The sequence below is a fragment of the Dama dama genome, chromosome 5 (genome assembly GCF_033118175.1).
Source record: "Dama dama isolate Ldn47 chromosome 5, ASM3311817v1, whole genome shotgun sequence".
NCBI classification, from domain to species: Eukaryota; Metazoa; Chordata; class Mammalia; order Artiodactyla; family Cervidae; genus Dama; species Dama dama.
The window spans coordinates 2,209,596-2,230,483 of NC_083685.1; the positions used below are offsets into that span (position 1 = coordinate 2,209,596).

Consider the following 20,888-nt stretch of genomic DNA (forward strand, 5'->3'; position numbering starts at 1 on the left):
ACCTGATTATAAAATGAGTTCTCTGCAAGCTGTGCTTCACAACTCTTCAGAATTGCTCTCTCCATGGCCTCACTATCTGGAGCTATTCTCTCATTAGGAGGCAAGGATGAAAGTCCTCTTAATTCAAAGCGATGTCCCACTTCAGATGTAAATTTTAACAGTGGGAATCCTGAAAGACCTAAACTCAGTGGTGGAACCCCAGGGGGACCTGCCCCCCCCCCCCCGTCATGGCCCCTCCGGGAATCTCTCCTACAAAGAACACAGTTATGACCTTGGAAGATCTCCCGACCTCACCGAGCCATGTTGATGGTGGGGCATCATTTCACAGACTTCATGCAAATGACCAGGCATGCTTCAGTCTTATGGATCCAGACAGAACATGTAGCTTGGAAGGGCTGGAGAAAACAGACTTTTTGACTCTAACAAGTCAGAGCAAGACTGTTGATCCCATGAAAGGAAAACTGATCATGTTACTTGATGACTTTTACTATGGACAGCATACAGGAAATGGGCAGCCAGAACCGAAGACTCACACGGCCTTTGCCTCAGCTGCTTGAGAGTTCTAAAAAGTGTCAAGTTTATGACCCACGTGAGGAACCATCTGGAGCTTGAGAAGCAGAAGGGTGACAGCTGGGAGACCCACGCCACCTGCCAGCACTGCCACCGCCGGTTTCCTACCCCGTTCCAGCTGCAGAGTCACATTGAAAGTGTCCACACTTCCCGGGAGCCCTCTGCGGTCTGTAAAATCTGTGAATTGTCCTTCGAAACAGATCAGGTTCTCTTACAGCACATGAAGGACAGTCACAAACCTGGCGAAATGCCCTACGTGTGCCGCGTTTGTGATTACAGAGCGTCAGCCTTTGCCGATGTAGAAGTGCATTTTAGAACGTGGCATGGAAACACGAACAATTTGCTTTGTCTGTTTTGCCTCAAAATTTTCAAGCTGTCGATATCCTTCGTAAATCACGCTTGGAGGCACTGGAACAAGATGGTCTTTCCATGTTCCAAGTGCTGGCTACTGTTTTTGAACCTGAAGGAGAAGACAGAGCACCAAACCAAGAATCATCAGTCATTCAAAAAGCCAGAGCAATTGCGGGGGTTTCCTCCTGAGACAGAGGTCATGATCCGAACCTCAGTTCAGCTGGGACTGAGAGAGATGGCATCCGTCATTGTGAGGAGCACGGACCCCCAGGTGCCACCCAGAATAACTACAAAGGTGACTATGAACACAAAATATTCCAGACGTGTTGCAGCAAGGGATCTGGCTAAAAATTATAGCTTACCCACCTCCAGAAATTTGAAAAAGTCCTACTGAGGTTCAGCCAACTGTACATAAAGACCCTGTCTGGCTTTTGTTGTTCAGTTGCTCAGTCGTGTCTGACTCCCTGTGACCCTATGAACTGCAGCACGCCAGGCTTCCCTGTCCATCACCATCTCCTGGAGCTTGCTCAAACTCATTCCACTGGGGTGCTGATGCCCTCCAACCATCTCGTCCTCTGTCACCCCTTCTGCTCCTGCCTTCAATATTTCCCAGCATCAGGGTTTTTTCCAATGGGTTGACTCTTCCCATCAGGTGGCCAAAGTATTGGAGATTCAGCGTCAGTTCTTCCACTGAATATTCAGGGTTGATTTCCCTTAGGGTTGACTGGTTGGATCTCCTTGCAGTCCAAGGGACTCTCAAGAGTCTTTTTCATTCTCCAGCATCACAGTTCGAAAAGATCAATTCTTCAGCACTCAGCCTTCTTTATGGTCCAGCTCTTCCATCTGTATCTGACTACTGGGAAAACTATAGCTTTGACTTTATGGACATTTGTTGGCAAAGTAATGTCTCTGTCTTTTAATATGCTTTATAGGTTTGTCACAGCTTTTCTTCCAAGGAGTGAACGTCTTTTAATTTCATGGCTGCAGTAACCGTCCACAGTTATTTTGGAGCCCAAGAAAATAAACTCTGGCTTTACTGTAACTGAAATTGTACTTGCTTCAATCTCTCTACCATCAAGTAGCTTTGAAATCTCCATGCTCCTTCCTGGCCACCCTCTGCTCCCCAAAGTAACCACTTCTCTGACCTCTAGCACCAGGGATTCATTTTTCTTTGTTTTAAACTTTAAATTAATAGAATCACACAGTAGAGTTTCTATTCCCCTGGTCTTGGTTTTCTTTTAAATAAGTGAGATGCATTCTTATTGTATGTAGCTGTGGAACATTCTTTTTCATTGCTGGGTAGAATTCCCTTGGATGAATGGGCATAGTCTTATATGTCCAGCCTGAAATTTGAGGCTCTTATTTTACCTTTTTGAATAAACCGCCTATGAACCTGTGTGTGTCTTTCATAGTAATTTCTCTAGGATAGCTATATCTGTATGTCTAGATATGATATTATTTTCTGATAATGCATGTGGTAGTGGTTTAGTTGTTAAGTGGTATTTGACTCTTGCAACCCCATAGACTCTAGACCACCAGGCTCCACTGTCCATGGGATTTCCCAGGCAAGAATACCGCAATGGGTTGGCATTTCCTTCTCCGGGGGATTTTCCTGACCCAGGTTTGAACCCTGCATTGCAGGCAGATTTGTTACTGACTGAGCCATTCTAATATGCAGGTACAGTCAAATGCTTTTTCAAAGTGATTGAAGCAATGTGTATTTCCATTAACAGTATTGGCATTTCCATTTCTACCAAACACTTGGCACTGTCTGGCTGTTTCATCATATAACTGAGCAGGACCCTGCAGGGCTTTCTCAGGGACAGCCCACTCCCCTACCCCGAACCAATGTACCCTGTCTCTTATTTATAGAAAAATCTCAGGTCCTAGACCTTCCATGAGTTTCAAAGAACAAATTTAATTAGAAGTGAAAAACTGCAGAAACAAGAAAAAAATCAAGCAAAACAAACAATAATTTGTTGTTATGCAGCCATGTTCACTCTTTGCGACCCCATGGACTGCGCCACACCAGGATTCTCTGTCCTTTACCATCTCCTGGAGCTTGCTCAAGCTCAAGTCCATTGAGTCTGTGATGCCATCCAACCATCTTATTCTTTGTCATCCCCTCCTCCTCCTGCCTTCAATCTTTCCCAGCATTAGGGTGTAATCTAATGAGACAGCTCTTCCCATAAGGTGGCCAAAGTACTGGAGCTTCACTTTCAGCATCAGTCCTTCCAGTGAATATTCAGAGTTGATTTCCTGTAGGACTGACTAGCTTGATCTTCCTGCAGTCCAAGGGACTCTCAAGAGTCTTCTCCAACACCACAGTTTAAAAGCATCAATTAAAAAGGTGCTCAGCCTTCTTTATGGTCCAAATCTCACATCTATACATGACTAGTGGAAGAACCATAGCTTTGACTACACGGACCTTTGTTGGCAAAGTAACGTCTGTGCTTTTTAATATGCCATCTAGGTTTGTCACAGCTTTTCTTCCAAGGAGCAAGCATCTTTTATTTTCGTGGCTGCAGTCACCATCTGCAGTGATTTTGGGTCTCAAGAAAATAAAGTCTGTCACTGTTTCCATTGTTTCCTCATCTGTTTGCCATGAAGTGATGAGAACTTTGACTTTGTGGACCACAACAAACTCTGGAAAATTCTTAAAGAGATGGGAATACCAGACCACCTGACCTGCCTCCTGAGAATCTGTATGCAGGTCAGGAAGCAACAGTTAGAACTGGACATGGAACAACAGACTGGTTCCAAATGAGGAAAGGAGTACATTAAGGCTATATATTGTCACCCTGCTTATTTAACTTATATGCAGAGTACATCATGAAAAACGCTGGACTGTATGAAGCACAATCTGGAATCAAGATTCCTGGGAGAAATATCAACAACCTCAGATATGCAGATGATACCACCCTAATGGCAGAAAAATGAAGACCCTCATGATGAGGGAGAAAGAGGAGAGTGAAAAGGCAGGCTTAAAACTCAGCTTTCAAAAAATGAAGATCTCAATATCTCATTCCATCACTTCATGGCAAACAAATGGAGAAAAAGTGAGAACAACAGCAGATTTTATTTTCTTGGGCTCCAAAATCACTGTGGACGGTGAATGTAGCCACAAAATTAAAAGAAGCTTGCTCCTTGGAAAAAAAGCTACCTAGACAGCATTAAAAAAAGCTAAGATATCACTCTGCTGACCAAAGTTCTTATAGTCAAAGCTATGATGGCTCAGACAGTAAGGAATTCACTTGCAATGCAGGAGACCTGGGTTCAATCATGCTAAGGACATCCCTGTAGTCCAGTGGTAAGACTCTGTGCTCCCAAATTAGGGAGTCCAAGTTCATTCCCTGGTCGGGGTATTAGATTTGCACATACCACAACTAAAAATATTGCATGTGACAATTAAAAATCCTGCATCCCACATGCTACATGAAGATTGAAGAGCCCTTGTGCTGCAATTAAGACCAAGCACAGCCAAGTAAATGAATAAATATTTGAAAGAAAGAAAGAAAAAGACATGAGAATTCCCTTTTGGTTCAGCAGTTAGGACTTGGTGCTTTCACTGCCAATGGCCAGGGTTCAATACCTGGTTGTGGAACTAAGATCCCAGAGGTTCTGTGGCATGGCCAAAAAAAACCCAGAAAGATAATTGAGGAGGAAAGAACTCCCAAAGTTTGAAAATGAAGCACTATAACTGCAAACAGGCTGAGGATAGAGTAAGGATTGCCAGGAACCCAAGGGCAAAAGTGGCACCTCTGTAATTCACAAGCCTCTTTAATGTTGTGGTTTAGGCTCCTCCTACTCCTGCTTCTGAACCTAAATAACTTGTAGCTCCTAAGAGAAATTGTTATGGAAAAAAGAAAATATTTGAACTGAATGATATTGAAAATAACAATTTTTTTGAGACAGAGCTAAAGCAGTTTCATGTGTTAAAGTGCATTATATTTGAAAAGAAGAAAGGTTGGCAAAACAATGATCTAAGTCAGTGCTATTCACGGAAGTTTCTGCAGCAATAGAAATTTTTAAAATCATTGTTACATGTATTCCCTAATAAGGACTATCAGCTTTTCACATATATAAATGCATATTTTTCTCTTCTGTCAGGTGACCTGTTTATATCCTTTATCTGGTTTTTCAGACGGGGTGTTCATCTTATAGGAATTTTTTTTTTTTTGGCCTTGCTGTGAGGCTTAAGGGATCTTAGATCCTCAACCAGGGATCGAATCTCTGCCCCCTGCAGTGGAAGCACAAAGCTCTAACTACCAGATCACTAGGGAATTCCCAGTGAAAATGTTTTCTATCTCCTTGTCTAATGTGCCACTTTGGAGATGTTAAAATGTAGCTAGTGTGACTGAGGTATTAAATCTTTACCTGTGCTCAGTCGCTTCAGTTGGGTCCAACTCTTTGCGACCCCATGGACTGTAGCCCACCAGGCTCCTCTGTCCATGGGACTCTCCAGGCAATAATACTGGAGTGGGTTGCTATTTCCCTCTCCAGGGGATCTTCCTGACCCAGGGATCGAACCCACGTCTTTTTACGGGTTGGATTGGCAGGCAGGTTCTTTACCACTAGTACCACCTGGGAAACCTATTAAATCTTTACTTTACTTTAATTTAATTAATTTAAAATTAAAATATATGGCTAGAGGAACCAAATCTTCCTTATAAATGAGTTCCAATTAATTTGTACACTCAGTAATTTGTGTATCTCTTAGATATTTTCCTCAAGATGAGAGTCCATGCCCTTCCCTAAGTGTAGGCTGGGTTTAGTGACTTGTTTCCAAAGAACAGAATATGTCAGGGGGAAGGAGATAACTTTATAGCAGAGGAACTAGTGGTAAGTCATATTGATAGTATGAATCCTTGATGGGAAGTGATGAGAAAGATATATTGCCTTGGAGGTATAGTTCTAAAAACATATAAACCCCAATGCAACCAGGAGAAACATATCAAACCCATATTGAGAGTCATTCTGCAAAATACCTGTCCCTGAAAGACTCCTGAAAATTGTCAAAAGTCATGAAAAGCAAGGAAAGTTTAAGAAACTGCTATAGACCAGAGTACGCTAAGGAGGTATCTGTAGCTTTTTGGTATATATCCTCATGCAATTCAGTATCCTATATGGGAATATGACACTGGAAAAGAACATTTGTGGAAAAACTGGTAAAATTTGAATAAAACCTGGAACTTAGTTAAAGGTACTGTACTGAAAGATGCTGGAATAATTGTGAGGCTTAAAGGAGGTCATTTCACATATATACATTTTAGACATTGCAAGTATTTCCTCTACATCACTGATTTTGACTTCACTGGTATGGAAATCTAAAGTATGGTATGCTTAACTGAATGGACATCTTCAAATACGAAGGATCAATATTTAAACTGTGTGATCTGACCATAATGCAATAATGAGAAATTGACAAAGAAACATCTTTTAAAATGCCATTCATTTGGAAAATATCAATAAATATATTAGTACATAATGTATATCTCCATGGAATTTTCAGGTAAGACTACTGGACCATTATTTTCTCCAGGGGATCTTCCTGACCCAGGATCGAACCTGGGCCTCTTTTGTCTCCTGCGTTGACTGGAAAGTTCTTTACCAGTTGAGAGGCCAGGGAAGCCCGTATAATATATAATCTTTGCCTTAAGAAGAGAATATTAGGATATACTTGTAAGTGAATGACAATGAACATACTATTCAGCAAAAATCGTGTGACACAGTTAAATTTGTATGGAGAAACGATGGAAACAGTGACAGACTTTATTTTCTTGGGGTCCAAGATGATTGTGGATGGTGACTGCAGCCATGAAATTAAAAGATATTTGCCCCTTGGAAGAAAAGCTATAACAAACCTAGACAGCATATTAAAAAGCAGAGACATTACTTTGTTGACAAAGTCCCTTTAGTCAAAGCTACGGTTTTTCCAGTAGTCACGTATGGATGTAACAGTTGGACCATAAAGAAGGCTGAGTGCTGAAGAATTGATGCTTTTGAACTGTGGTGTTGAAGAAGACTCTTGAGAGCCCCTTGGACAGAAAGGAGATCAAACCAGTCAATCCTAAGGGAAATCAACTCTGAATATTCATTGGAAGGACTGATGCTAAAGCTGAAGATCTAATACTTTGGCCACCTGATGTGAAAAGCCAACTCATTGGAAAAGACCTTGATGCTGGGAAAGACTGAGGGCAGGAGAAGAAGTGGGCAGCAAAGGATAAGATGGTTGGATAGTATCACCAACTCAATGGACATGAGTTTGAGCAGACTCCAGGAGATAGTGAAGGACAGGGAAGCCTGGTGTGCTGCATGCAGTCCATGGGGTTGCAAAGAGTCGTACATGACTGAGGGACTGAACAACAACAACAAATTAAGGTAAATTTATAGCATTCCATGTAAGAGAAATGAGAGTTACAAATAATTATCTCAAAAAGTTGTAAAGATGAGCAACAGAACAAACTTATAGCAATAAGAAGGAATGAAATTAATAAAGAATGAGAAGTGAATATAATAGAGAAGAAAATATTATAACAAAACCGAAACTTTATTCCCCCATATGACTACTAGGAGACTTCCAGCAGAACAGGGCATTTAAAAAAGACTCTGTAAAGGGCCAAATAAGAAATACTTTAGGCGTTGCGAATATGATCTTTGGCGATTAATCAAGTTTGCAGCCATAAACAATAACAAAAGGAACTTGCAAGTCCCTATTCCAACTTTAAGGACTCTGAAAATTGAATTTCACACAATTTTCACGTCAGAAAATATTATTCTTTTCGGTTTTCCTCAGCCATTAAAAAGTATAAGGCTCTAAAATTTAAAAAATAAGTAAAGCTCATTCTCAGCTCACTGTAGGCTGTGCAAAAACAGGGGCAGGCTGCCCTGCATTGATCCAAATGGAATTTCAAGAGGAGCGGCTTCAAGACCCAGGTGTATGGTCAAGTTTCTTAAGCAAGGGGCAGGTCACTCCTGAGGTCTGTGAGTGCTGGACACCATCACTGGACTCCCCTGGTAGACTCGGATGCCGCTCTCAGCTCTGCCCTGGAGACTGTGCAATCTGTTCCCCCCCCCGCCCCCCCAACTTCGGTGAGCTGCGCGATCTAGACAGCCCAAGACCCTTGAGACTCAGGTTTAGCCTGACCGCGCCCCCAGCGGTTGCCTCCAGAGGTGCCACCGCGCGCGCATGCGCCCAACTTGGCCTCGCGGCCAATCAGATTGCAGGCGCCGACACCTGGCAGCCAATCATCGGCGGCAGCGGGCGCGCCTGTAGGGGCAGCTGCGGCGGCGGCCCGGGCCTGAGGAGGCGTTGTCGCCCCAGGCTTAACCCGGGGACCGCCAAGGGGCAGGTGAGCTCCCGGCAGTTCTGTCACCGCCGCCAACGGGGACCGGTAAGGGCTGGGGCGTGGTGCGGCCAGAGCGGTGCCTGAGGGCCGAGGGTAGGGTTTCTCGGGTCCCCACGCGCGCGGGGCCTTGCTCGGCGGGGCGGCCTGTGAGGGCCCACGGGCCCTCAGGAGGGAGCGTGCGGCCCGGCCCACAGGCCGCGAGGACCCTTTCGCCCTCTCCCCTCTCCAGTGTGGGCGGGCGCTGCTCTCCGCAGCCTTCTTGCCCCGGGGGTGGGACGAGCCAGCTCGGGGGAAGGGCCTGTCAGGCCCCCGGCCTCCGCCCAGGTCTCCTGTGGAACCTAATATATTTAAACACACACAGAGAAATTTTCACGGAGGGTTTGTGACTCGGGCCCGACCGGATTCTGGACACCCGTGGACCCAGGCCCAGTCAGGCGGGCGCAGCAAAAAAAATCGATCTAGTGGCCTCTTCACTACCGCGGTGCCTTGGTCGTTTTCCTGTTTCCTCTGCCTCTCCTCGGACTCCAGGGCTGCCCCTGTTCCTAGGGGCCCCGAGATTCAGGCCTTTGGTTCGGGAAGTTGGCAGATGAGGTATTTGTTTGTTTGTTTGTTACTGAGAGAAGGGAGGTGGGAGGAAGAAGCTCAGGGAAGAGGAGTTCAATCACTTGCTCTGGTTGAGTGTGAGACGCCTGGTCAGCATCCGTAGGGTAGGACCAGGTAGGGCCTGGGGGATAGAACATTCCCGGAGCACGTGACTCATCCTGACCTTTCCCTCTGCCCGCCCCCAGGATGTGACCTTCTCCTGCCTGGGAAGTCTGGAGTGCTCAGGTTTTCAGTGTGCCCCTGAGGTAAGGTGACAGACATCTTTACAATAAGGAACAAAGTTGTGTCTTTCTTGCCTTCCGTTTTTCTCCTTTGATTCATGGGCTCACACGTTGCTGTTGAGACAGAGTTCTCCTGATTGGGGATTAGCTGACCCTGATTGCGGGTGGCGACTTAAGGGGAGTCATGGTTTCAGGTCACTCTGGAGCCCTCTGAGTTGCAACCTTTTTTAAGGTTTTTACAGGCAGGGAGGCCGGTGGCTTGCTTTCTCTTGCCGTCTTGAAAGAAAAAAATTAAGAGCACCATGGGTTTTGAGCTGTGTAGAGCTGACTCCTACCACTTGGTGAGGCTAAAATGGAGCAATGCACATATCCTAAGGTTTTAGCTACAGAATCAAAGTAATGAAATGGTGGGAGTTCCCTGGTGGCCTGGTGGTTAGGATTCTGGGCTTTCACTGCAGTGGTCTGGGTTCAATCTCTGGTCAGGGAACTGGGATCCCACAAAGCCGAGCAGCATGGCCAAATGAATAAATGAATAAAGTGATTCATTCAGAGAAAATGTGTTGTGATTTAACATGTTTACATGGGATTACTTGCTCATTTCTGTACCCTTAAGGGCTTTATTTCATTAAGTAATTGAACTCCACTGAATGGGGGTGGGGGACCATCTGAGTTCATTTCATGCCAGTTCAGTTCAGTTCAGTTCAGTCGCTCAGTTGTGTCCGACTCTTTGTGACCCCATGAATCGCAGCACGCCAGGCCTCCCTGTCCATCATTAACTCCCGGAGTGTACCCAAACCCATGTCCATCGAGTCGGTGATGCCATCCAGCCATCTCATCCTCTGTTGTCCCCTTCTCCTCCTGCCCCCAATCCTCCCCAGCATTAGGGTCTTTTCTAATGCGCCAACTCTTCTCATGAGGTGGCCAAAGTATTGGAGTTTCAGCTTCAACATCAGTCCTTCCAGTGAACACCTAGGACTGATCTCCTTTAGGATGGACTGGTTGGATCTTCTTGCAGTCCAAGGGACTCTCAAGAGTTTTCTCCAACACCACAGTTCAAAAGCATCAATTCTTTGGCACTCAGCTTTCTTCACCATCCAACTCTCACATCCATACATGATCCATTCATCCCAGTAAACAAGATCATAGGTAGCTCTATGCCCAGCAGCTTGTGCCTATAGCTCTGTTGTATAGTTATCTATTGCTGGTACAGCTTTGAACTTGACAGCATATCAATTTTGCCATGTTTTGTTTTGGTCACACCATGTGGCTTCATAGGATGTTAGTTCCCCAACTAGGGATCGAACATAGGATCTTGGCAGTGAGAGTGTTGAGTCCTAACCACTGGACTGCCAGGCAACTCCTGTTTTTAGGTGTTTTGGTTTGTTTTGTGTTTTTTAATTTTTGCCATATTTATAGGAGAACTATTCTTTGTGTAAGTATGATGTGAACGATAACTCGAAATGTTTGTGTTGTACCCATTATCTCAAAATTGAATAGTTTGAAAGAACTTAGGTTTATTATCTCTTGGACTAGAATCCAGTTGGGCAGTTTAGCCTCAGGGTCTCTCCTGAGGTTGTAGTCAAGCTTTTATCTGGTTTGGCAACCTCTGAAGACTTGACTTGTTGAATCTAAGTTCTCTCACTTGGCTGTACTCATGAGGCCTCAGTTCCTCCTCCTGTGGGCCTCTTCAAGGGGCTGCTTGTGTGGAGGTTGCTGTCTTCTCCCAGAATGAGTGATTCAGGAAAGAACTTGCACCCAAGATAAAGTGCAGTCTTTTTTGGAAGTTACACATCTTCACTTCTGTATTTGCTTAGTCTCACAGGTCAACCCTGTGATAGTGTGAGAGAGAACTACACAGGGGTGGGAATATCAGATGTGATTCACTTGAGGTCATCTTGAAGGCTGGCTGTTGGTGCTGCTGCTAAGTCGCTTCAGTCGTGTCCGACTCCGTGCGACCCCATGGACAGCAGCCCACTAGGCTCCTCTGTCCACTGGATTCTCTAGGCACCAGTTCTGGAGTGGGTTGCCATGGCTACCATACCCATTAATCCACCATGCCAGCCTTTCTTCATATGATCTCAGTTCTGTTACTGTGAGTGAATTATTTGGCTTGTGTACACTTCTTGTGTGCTAGATCTACTCAATTCTTGTTTATTCAGTGATACTCTAGCAAGTCTCTTCTTTGTCCTGGATTAAGTTTTCTGTTTCTCTGGATGGTTCCCATCAGCAAACAGATTGACTGTAATGTCACCTCTCGTTAAAAATCCGTCTTTTGGTGACACATCCTGCTTTTGCTTATTTTATTTCATATTTCCTTATTATAGACTTCTACAGAGTTGTTTGTAGAATTTGTTATCTCCAATTCTCTCATTTTCCTTTAAATCCACTCTTGTCAAGGTCACCAGTGAATTCCAAATGTTTAACTCAGTGGTCAATTTTTAGTTTTTATTTTATTTAATTTATTTTCAGCCTTTATCAGAGTAGATCATTTCCTTCTCCCGAAAAAAATTTTTCATTTGGATTACAGAATGCTTCTCTTTCCTGCTTCTCTTCTACCTACAGTTCTTTCTGCATACAATGTGTGACCTTTGTGTCTGGCTTTATTCAGATATCATCTTTTCTTTTTAAATACTTATTTGTTTGTTTAGCTATGCAGCATGTGGGATCTTAGTTCCTAGCCCAGGGATGGAACCTGTGCAGATGGAACCTTAAACTGGATCTCCAGGGAAGTCCCTAGTTTGTGTATTTGCAAGATTCATCCATTTCATGGATGTATAGCAGTGCATGTTTTTTTATGGCTGAATATGGTATATGAATATGAATATGGTATATGGCTTACATGTAGTCCATTGTGAGCATATACCACAGTTTATTTATCCATTCATCAATTAATGGGTAATATTTGGATGGTGCACTCTTTGTGGCTATTGTGAGTAATGTCGCTATGAACATTGTTTTTGCATGGACTTAACATTTTCAGTTTTTATGGATATATACAAAAGAGTGAAATTGCTGGATCATATGGCTACTCTATATTTAATTTTTGAGGTACTGACAAACCACTTTTCCAAAGTGGTTGTACCATTTTACAGCAATTATATCAACAATATATGAAGATTCCATTTCTCCACATCCTCTGCAGCACTTGTTATTATTCCTCTTTTTGATTATAGCCAACCTAATGGGTGTGAAGTAGTGTCTCACTGAGACTGATTTACATTTTCCTAATTATGTTAAGCAGTATTTTTTGTGATTGTTGGCCATTTGTATATCATCTTTGGTGAAATGTCTATTCAAATTCTTTTCCTGGTTTTTAAATTTTTTTTTTTTATTGTTGTAAAAAACATGTAACTTAAATTTTACCATTTTAACCATTTTTACACGCTAAGTATTTTGCACACTTTCATCAGCCTTTTTGGAGAAGGAAATGGCAACCCACTCCAGTATTCTTGCCTGGAGAATCCCATGGACAAAGGAGCGTGGTGGGCTACAGTCCACGGGGACACAAAGAGTCAGACATGACTGAGCGACTAACAGACACACACAGTCACAGTGTTGTTTTGTTGTTGTTGTCATTGTTTCAGCTGTGCTATGCAGCTTGCAGGATAGTTCCCTGGTTGAGGATCATACCCAGGTCCCTGATAGGAAAGTATGGAGTCCTAACCTCTGAACTACCAGGGAATTCCCTATCACATTGTTATGAAACAGATCTCTACACATTTTCATCTTGCAAAATTGAAACTCTCTACCCATCAACATAAACAACTTTATGTTTATGTCCCATAAACAACTGCTCTTTTCTTCCCTGTTTCCCTGGACCCTGGAATCCATTGTTCTTCTTTGTTTCTTTTCTATTGCTTGACTATATTAGATATTTCATGTAAGTGGAAACATACAGTATTTGTCTTTTTTATGACTGGCTTATTTCATTTAGCTTGATGTCTTAAAGGATCATGCATGTTTTAGCATGTGGCAGGATTTCCTTTATGTGGCTAAATAATGCTTGATTGTATGTATATATCACATTTGATTGACATTTAGGTGCTTCCACCTCTTAGTTGTTGTGATTAGTGCTGCTGTGAGCATGGCTGTGCAAATATCTCAAGACCCTATGTTAACTTCTTTTGAATTTATATCCAGAAATGGAATTGCTGAATCATGTGGTAGTTCTATTTTTAATTTTTCGAGGAGCCTTTATACTGTTTTCTGTAGCAGTTGCACCATTTTAAAATCTATCCATAACACACAAGGATCCGGTTTCTGTACGTGCTTGCTAACAGTTGTCCTTTCCTTCCGTTCCCTTTACCTTTCCTTTCCTTCATGTGTATACACGCACGCACGCATAATTTTTTTATATCCTTTTCCATTATTGTTTATCACAAGATGTAAATATAGTTCCTTGTGCTATACAGTAGGATCTTGTTTATCTATTCTATATATTAATATTATAGTTTGCATCTGCTAATCAGCAGCTCCCAATCTGTGCCTCCCTCACCCTTCCCCTCTTGGTAATCACATAGTCTGCTCTCTATGTCTGTGAGTCTGTTTCTGTTACATAGATAAGTTCATTTGTATCATATTTTAGATTCCACATGTAAGTGATACCAAATGATATTTGTCTCTTTCTGACTTCCTAAGTATTCTTTTTAATGCTAGTGTAGATTGAAGTGTTTACTTAACTTCATTTTCAGAACATTTGTTGCTACTGTATGGAAATGTGATTGATTTTTTAAATATTTATCTTGTATTCTGCAAACTTTTTATTAGTTGTAATACTTGTGGTTTCTTCAGGATTTTATATATACAAAAGTATGTTATCTCAATATACTTTTACTTTTTCCTTTCCATTCTGAATGCTGTTTTTGTTCTTTTTAAAACAATAATAACAACAACTCCTTTTTATTACCTGATTGCCCTGGTTATAGAACTGCCAGTATAATACTGAGCCAAAGTGGAGTAGATATCCTTGTGTTGTTCCCAATCTTAGAGGGAAAGCTTTCAGTTTTTCATTATTAAGTATGATGTTAGCCGTGGGTCTTTTACCAGATACCTTTTGATTGAGAAAGTTCTCTTCTGTTCTTAGTTATTAAGTGTTTTTTTTAAACCCCTATTATGAAAAGGTGCTAGATTCAGGGAAATGCTTTTTCTGCAGGCAGATGTGTTTTTTGTCCCTTATTCTATTAAAATGGCATAATGTTGATTGACTTTCATATAATGAACCAACTTTGCGTACCTCCATAAATCCCACGTGATCATGGTATATAATCTTTTTTTAAATGTTGTTAGATTTTGTTTGCCATTATTTTGTTGAGGACTCTGGCCTCTTTATTCATAAGGGATATGGTTGTATGTGTGTGTGTGTGTGTGTGTGTGTGTGTGAGATGTCTGTCTGATATTAGTATTAGAGAAATACTGGCATCACTTTGCCTGCTATGTGGGGAAGAGACATGTGGAATGAGGGATGAAGCATTGTTGGATTTAAGTTTAGTCAGGATTAGAGGGAGAAATTTAGGATATATCAGTGTGGAATTGTGGTTAGATTATCAAGAGAGTTCATTCTCAATTTGCTAGGCCTGTGTTAAGTGCTTGACATTGAATTATGCTGTTTGTTAACTATGTATAGATACTTTATACTTTGAATTTGCTACCTATATTCTGTATTAACATTTATGAAATTAGTGTGTGTGAATCAATTGTAATGTGCATTTAAGATACGTTTTCTTCCAATTTTACTTCAAAACAAGATGCCATTGAATAGCTGATGCTTTTTAAAAAGAGCTGTTAACCTTAAGTCTAAGCAATAGCATTTTTGTCTTTAAGATACAGAAACACATTTAAAAGTTATAAATATACCCAAAAAGATGCAGCTGGTGTATGGCTAACTTAGAATTCCAGCTTAATCCTCTTTGATTCCAAAGTTCATGTTTCTAAACACTGTATAATAGTGCTTTTGTAAAAATACTAGTCCTTTACATGTGATTTCACCTAATGATCAGTGGTGTTGGGTTTTTTTTTTCTTTTTTTTAATAGAAGAGATTAAAATTAACATGGAACAAAGCTATGATTTTAGAGTCATGTAGACTTGTAGTCATAGGTTTCTCAGCTGTCATTTAGTCTCTTTGACGTTCAGTGTCTTTATCTATAAGATAAGGGTGTTTATAACTACCCTAGAGTTTTGGAGATAATTAAATAGCGCATTTTTCTGTACTTAAACTAATATGTAGTATGTTTATACTTAGGTGGCAGTTTATATAAAGGAAGCACTGGGACTTGTGGCCACACCCTTCAAGAGTAAAAAAGTATTTAAAATATGGAACCACCATGTACATTACGTGAAGAAGAACAAGAGCCAGAACCACAGAAAAGTGTAGGAGAAACCAAACAAGTAGATGATGAAGATGCTGAACTGATTTTTGTTGGAGTGGAACATGTAAATGAAGATGCTGATCTGATCTTTGTTGGGATGACCTCAAATTCAAAACCAGTCGTTTCAAACATATTGAACAGAGTTACACCAGGTTCATGTTCAAGGAGAAAAAGGTATGGTCACTTCAGGAAAGATAATGCTCACAAATTACAGCCTGTTAGTCATGTGACTCCTACATCGGAAGCAAAGACTGTCTTGCCGGTTTCTGACTCTGAATCAAGATCAACAGATAGTCCTATTATTGAGCCTTTGTCTAAACCTGATTATAAAAATATTTCACCACAAATAGTGCCTAATAGCTTTTCAGAGTTATGTTCTCCTTTGATTACCTTCACAAGTTCATTGCAGCATCCAGTAGAAACAGCAGTTTCTGCAGGAGATATGAATAAAAATCCTCATGTATCAAAGCGACTTTCCACTTCTGAAACAAATAGCACAAATCCCAAAAGGCCTAAACTCAGTGATGGAATTATAGGGGAACCTTCTTTAGCTTTGTCCCCTTCAGGTATTTTTCATACAGTGACTACTCAGCAAAGCACACCAGACAGTGTTCATACCTCATTAAGCCACGTTCAGAATGGAGAACCTTGTCCAACAGCTTTTCCAAAGGACAATGTTCATTGCAAGCCTGTAAGTTCTTTTGGGGAAAATGGACTGACAAAAACTGACTTTCCAAGTTTAGCAAGTCAAAACAAGATTGTTGATCCCACAGAAGGAAATCCAATTGTGTTACTTCGTGACTTCTACTATGGACAGCATACAGGAGATGGGCAGCCAGAACCGAAGACTCACACAGCCTTTAAATGCCTCAGCTGCTTGAAAGTTCTGAAAAATGTCAAGTTTATGAATCACATGAAGCACCATTTGGAACTTGAGAGGCAGAGAGGTGACAGCTGGAAAAACCACACCACCTGCCAACACTGCCACCGCCAGTTTCCTACTCCCTTCCAGCTGCAGTGTCACATTGAAAGTGTCCACACTTCCCAGGAGCCCTCTGCTGTCTGTAAAATCTGTGAATTGTCCTTTGAGACAGATCAGGTTCTCCTACAGCACATGAAAGACAATCATAAGCCTGGTGAAATGCCCTATGTATGCCAGGTTTGCAATTACAGATCATCAGTCTTTGCAGATGTGGATGCACATTTCAGAGCATACCATGGAAACACTAAGAATTTGCTTTGCCCGTTTTGTCTCAAAATTTTTAAAACTGCAACACCATACATGTGTCATTATAGAGGGCACTGGGAAAAGAGTTTTCACCAGTGTTCCAAATGTCGGCTACAGTTTTTAACTTTCAAAGAGAAAATGGAGCACAAGACCCAGTGTCATCAAATGTTTAAGAAGCCTAAGCAGCTAGAAGGATTACCTCCTGAAACAAAAGTTGTTATTCAGGTATCACTGGAACCTCTTCAGCCAGGATTGGTGGAAGTAGCATCCATTACTGTGAACACATCTGATTCTGAACCATCACCCCCCAAATCTAAAAGTAGGATTTCAAAAAAAACTCGTTAACTCTACTTTCAGTAAGTCTGAAGCAAGTATTTCAGTCAAAGTTAAAAACCCCATTAAAAACAAAAAATCCAAATTATTACATTATTCAATAGTATCAAATATAGTGAAAGCAATGGGTAATTTATGTGTTTTTTTTTTTAATTCATGAAGTAAAATTTTGTTTGAATGTTGAAATGTTATTTAAAAATACATTACCTGTTTTTCATATAATTGTCTTAACACATAAAAGTTATGTGTGCGTGTGAGAGAGAGAGAATGAGAGAGGGGGAGAGAGGAAGAGTAACAACCTATTTATTTTGGTATTTCATGTTATTTGTAAGTTCGAAAGCTCTACTATACATATAATCTGTAGAGTGTTTTAGCAACGTAATTTTCAACTGTTTTCATGCCTTGAAGATCTCAGTATTAACTATATAGCCAGATTGGAATGGCTTTGTGATGGTATGGTTCCGTGTGCTGCTGAACTCTCCGAAGTGCCTCTGTTGTGCTGATCTAAGATAACCTGGCTCTGAAAGCCTGGTGTGGAGAATTTGATGGAGAAGCTGTGATGTGAGTTTGGACCAGGGGATTTAGCCAGCGGAGAGCAGTGGCTTCTTTGTCCCAGTTGAGGAAGAGGCACAGATTGACTGCAGGCATAGAGCCAAGGCAGAAGGAACACTGTCTGAGTGTCTTTACCTAGCCCAGGGACATCTAAGGAAGCCAACCATTAAAATGCCTGTGTTTGGTGAAGGGCCCCTGCAAGCATCAAGCAGGCCCTGTGTATCATTGACTGCAGTTGGAGAAGCAGAGATAGTTAATAGAATGAGGCCTGGTGCCCATGGACCTCCTGTTGAGTGATCAAAAGGGGAATTTGACTCATTCCATCCCCTTTCCCTTCTGGCTGGCCTTCAGTTAGAGTGAAGTAGCCATATCTGTCTCAGTCACAGTAGTAAAGCAAGTTAAGATTCCCAAGGAAAAAAGCCTTGATGTCCAGTTTGATTTGTACTGGACGCATAGTTTTAACTGAAAAGGATCAAACACAGGGAATCTGTTCAGTTTATGAACTGGGCTAAATTTAGTTCTCTTACCCTTAAGCTACAGTGGAGTTGTCCTAGAATAGTAAGTGTAGTGAATAAAAATGGTCCAGGGTGATTAAACCCTTTATAGAACTTTTCCTAACCTTTTCCAGTTACATGTGTCTTACCCTAGTTGAACATGTGAAGTTTTCAGTTTTGTATCTTATCTTGACTTGGACACGAATGTATTACAGTTAACAGTTAATTCTTTGTGTGTGTAACCCATTTTATCAAACTAATATTGAGTTTCAGTCTTACTTGACACACTCTGATGTGCAGGAATTGTCTTATTTCAGTAATTATCAGGTCATAGAGTTATTATCCTTCCTCTAATCTATCCACCTATCTAATCTGTGATTATACTTGTGGAAACCTTCTTCCAAGGGCTCTTTCACAGAACTGCGGGGTACCCTCTAAGTATTGGTTCCTGAACATCAGCACACTCGGCTGCCTCTGTGGGTTCCTAGAGTTGAGTCTCCTTAGGCATGTTTTAATGCCATCCCTTCTCCGCTTCTGGCACAGATAACCTAGCAATCTCTGTGCACCATTCAAGGAACCTGGGATCCTGGCTGTAGACCTATGCCAAGAGAAATCTCTCCTTTTCCTCTTCCTTTTTCCTCCTCTTTATCTCTCCCCACTTCTTTGTCCCCCTCCTCAATTTATTTAAATTCTCTGAGCTTTCAGAAAATACTGGAAAGTGATAATCACCAAGGGGTTAGCATCCCTCTTAGAACTGAAGAGGAAGGACTACAGATAACTAAGTTGTAGTGAGTATATTGTCTATATTTTAGATAATTTCCTGAGTGTAAATTCTATTGTATTTATTTACTCAATGCTTGATCGATTGATTTGCACTTTGAATATTTTACTAGGCCTTTCCAGTTAGTTTGCTTGGGCCAAAGCACTTTGCTAAGTGTCAGCTTAAACCACTTTCTTTAGGTGTAGAAAGAGTGTATGTGTGTGTTCTGGTCTCAGGTGAAAACTATGTATAAATAAATGTGCAAACTTTTGCATACTTATCTCCTTTATTCTATTTCTGTAGTAAAAATAAGAAATGTTTTAGTTACATGTTTTTGTTGTTGCTTAGTATTATCAACACTGTTACTGTCATTTGCTCTGAAGTATGCTCCTAAGGAGTACAAGTTGTTATTTATTGCCAACTAAAAAGGTTCCAGTGATATGGTCCCTGACTACCTCCTCTCTTCCATTCTCTGTCATTCTACTCTACTGTTTTCCCCACTGGTGCACTGTTTTTGACACACTGGCCTTGCTTTTCCTCAAGCAAATTCCATTTCTTCCCCATCCAAAGACTGCAACTGCTGTTCTTCTGGAAACACTCTTCCCCTAGGCCTGCGTGGCTTGCTACCTGCCTTGTTTGAGCTTCACCAATGCTGTTAAAATCACACAATGAAATCTCCAGCCCCCTCCCTTTACTCCTCCTCCTTAAAGGCACTTTAAGTCTCCACCCTCTTCTTCCCTCTCCAGCCTAAATTTCCTAGATTTTCACAAAAGAGCTGAGAAGAGATAATAACATCAGGGCTTTGCTTCTTAGAATTGAGTTAACTTGAGTCAGTTTCTGTGCCTGCAAATAAAAGATAGTTAATAATGAGTTGAGTTCTTTCAGGAGCTTTCTCTGTTTTTCTATTGATACCTCTATATTTTTTTAAGGCAATGTCACTTTGTTTTGTTTACAAATATATTGAATATCTGTCAAGATTACTATTTTGTTATTGCCCTTTGTGAATTTCCTTGTCTATTTTGCTTGTTCTTTCAGATAAAATTTATTATTTTATTAATGTTGCCAAAAAATTGTAAGTAAAATTAGTATTTATAGAAATAAAACGTTTTTTTAAAAATATTTCTGCTGTCTGTCTTTTTTACAATAACATGGCATATTTTTAGTTTTTTAAAATAATCTTATTGTGTTGGCCAGGACTTCTAAACAATGATGTGTAAATGGGTTTTCTTGTTCTTAGTACCATCAAAGGCAATAAGTATATGGCTTAATAAATTTGTTTTTTTTTTCTTTTCTATTTCTGTTTTTAGAATTTAAAGAGAATTGTTTTATTGGATAGTTTACAACATCTGTTGAGACATTTACTTTTCTTTCTTTCTCCCTTCCTTTCTTCCCCTGTCTCTCTTCCTCTTTCTTTCCTTCCTTCCTCCCTTTCTTTACCCAGGTTTTTGCTTGACTGGATCTTTCCTGAAACAAAAGTAATTCCCCTCAGGGTTGAATATTATCCTCTCAGAATCTCATTCCATTTCTCATTTCTAGTATTGGAATCAACTTCCTCTTCCCCTTATTAGATTTGCCACAGTTGTATCAATGTTTCTGATTTACTTTTTCCAAGAAACAGCTCTTGTTTTATTATCCCAACAAGTTTTATTTTTGTTGTTTTCTTTTATTGTTTCAATTCATATGTACCTTCTAGTTTCTTTAGGATTTTTTTTTTATAACCTTGTATTTTAAAAGCTTTCTTTACAAATTTTTATGGAAATATATTTTATTTACAATGTTGTGCTTCAGATGTATATCGGAGTGATTTAGTTATGCAGATATATATCTATTCTTTTTTAGGTTCTTTCCCACTATAGGTTATTACACGATACTGAGTATTTCTTTTTTTTTTTATAAAGGGTTTAGGAATTGACCTACCTTCATTTTTTTTTAATTAAAAAATTTTTTTTTTAATTTTTCATTTATTTTTATTAGTTGGAGGCTAATTACTTTACAATATTGTAGTGGTTTCTGTCATACATTGACATGAATTAGCCATGGATTTACATGTATTCCCCATCC

General features: G+C 40.7%; 1 protein-coding gene, 1 pseudogene and 1 gene segment (V, D, J or C); 2 read left to right on the forward strand and 1 right to left on the reverse strand.

Moving 5' to 3' along the window:
- LOC133056298 (immunoglobulin lambda-1 light chain-like) overlaps positions 1 to 20,888 on the reverse strand; it is a 228,975-nt gene that overhangs the window by 199,231 nt on the left and 8,856 nt on the right.
- Positions 363 to 9,065, forward strand: LOC133057914 (zinc finger protein 280B-like; annotated as a pseudogene).
- Positions 8,187 to 19,938, forward strand: ZNF280B (zinc finger protein 280B). 3 transcript variants are annotated; one of them, XM_061141462.1, is made up of 3 exons: positions 8,187 to 8,273; positions 9,059 to 9,118; positions 15,334 to 19,938. In XM_061141462.1, exon 3 carries the CDS (start codon positions 15,405 to 15,407, stop codon positions 17,031 to 17,033), a length of 1,629 nt encoding a protein of 542 aa, XP_060997445.1. In that variant the 5' UTR covers positions 8,187 to 8,273; positions 9,059 to 9,118; positions 15,334 to 15,404; the 3' UTR covers positions 17,034 to 19,938. The 3 variants fall into 3 exon arrangements, with proteins under 3 accessions (XP_060997445.1, XP_060997443.1, XP_060997444.1); XM_061141460.1 differs by having other exon boundaries at positions 8,197 to 8,315; XM_061141461.1 differs by lacking the exon at positions 8,187 to 8,273 and adding an exon at positions 8,545 to 8,861.

Excerpts from the sequence above, each read along its gene's own strand:
- ZNF280B (XM_061141462.1), top strand. The coding sequence starts at position 15,405 with ATGGAACCACCATGTACATTACGTGAAGAAGAACAAGAGCCAGAACCA.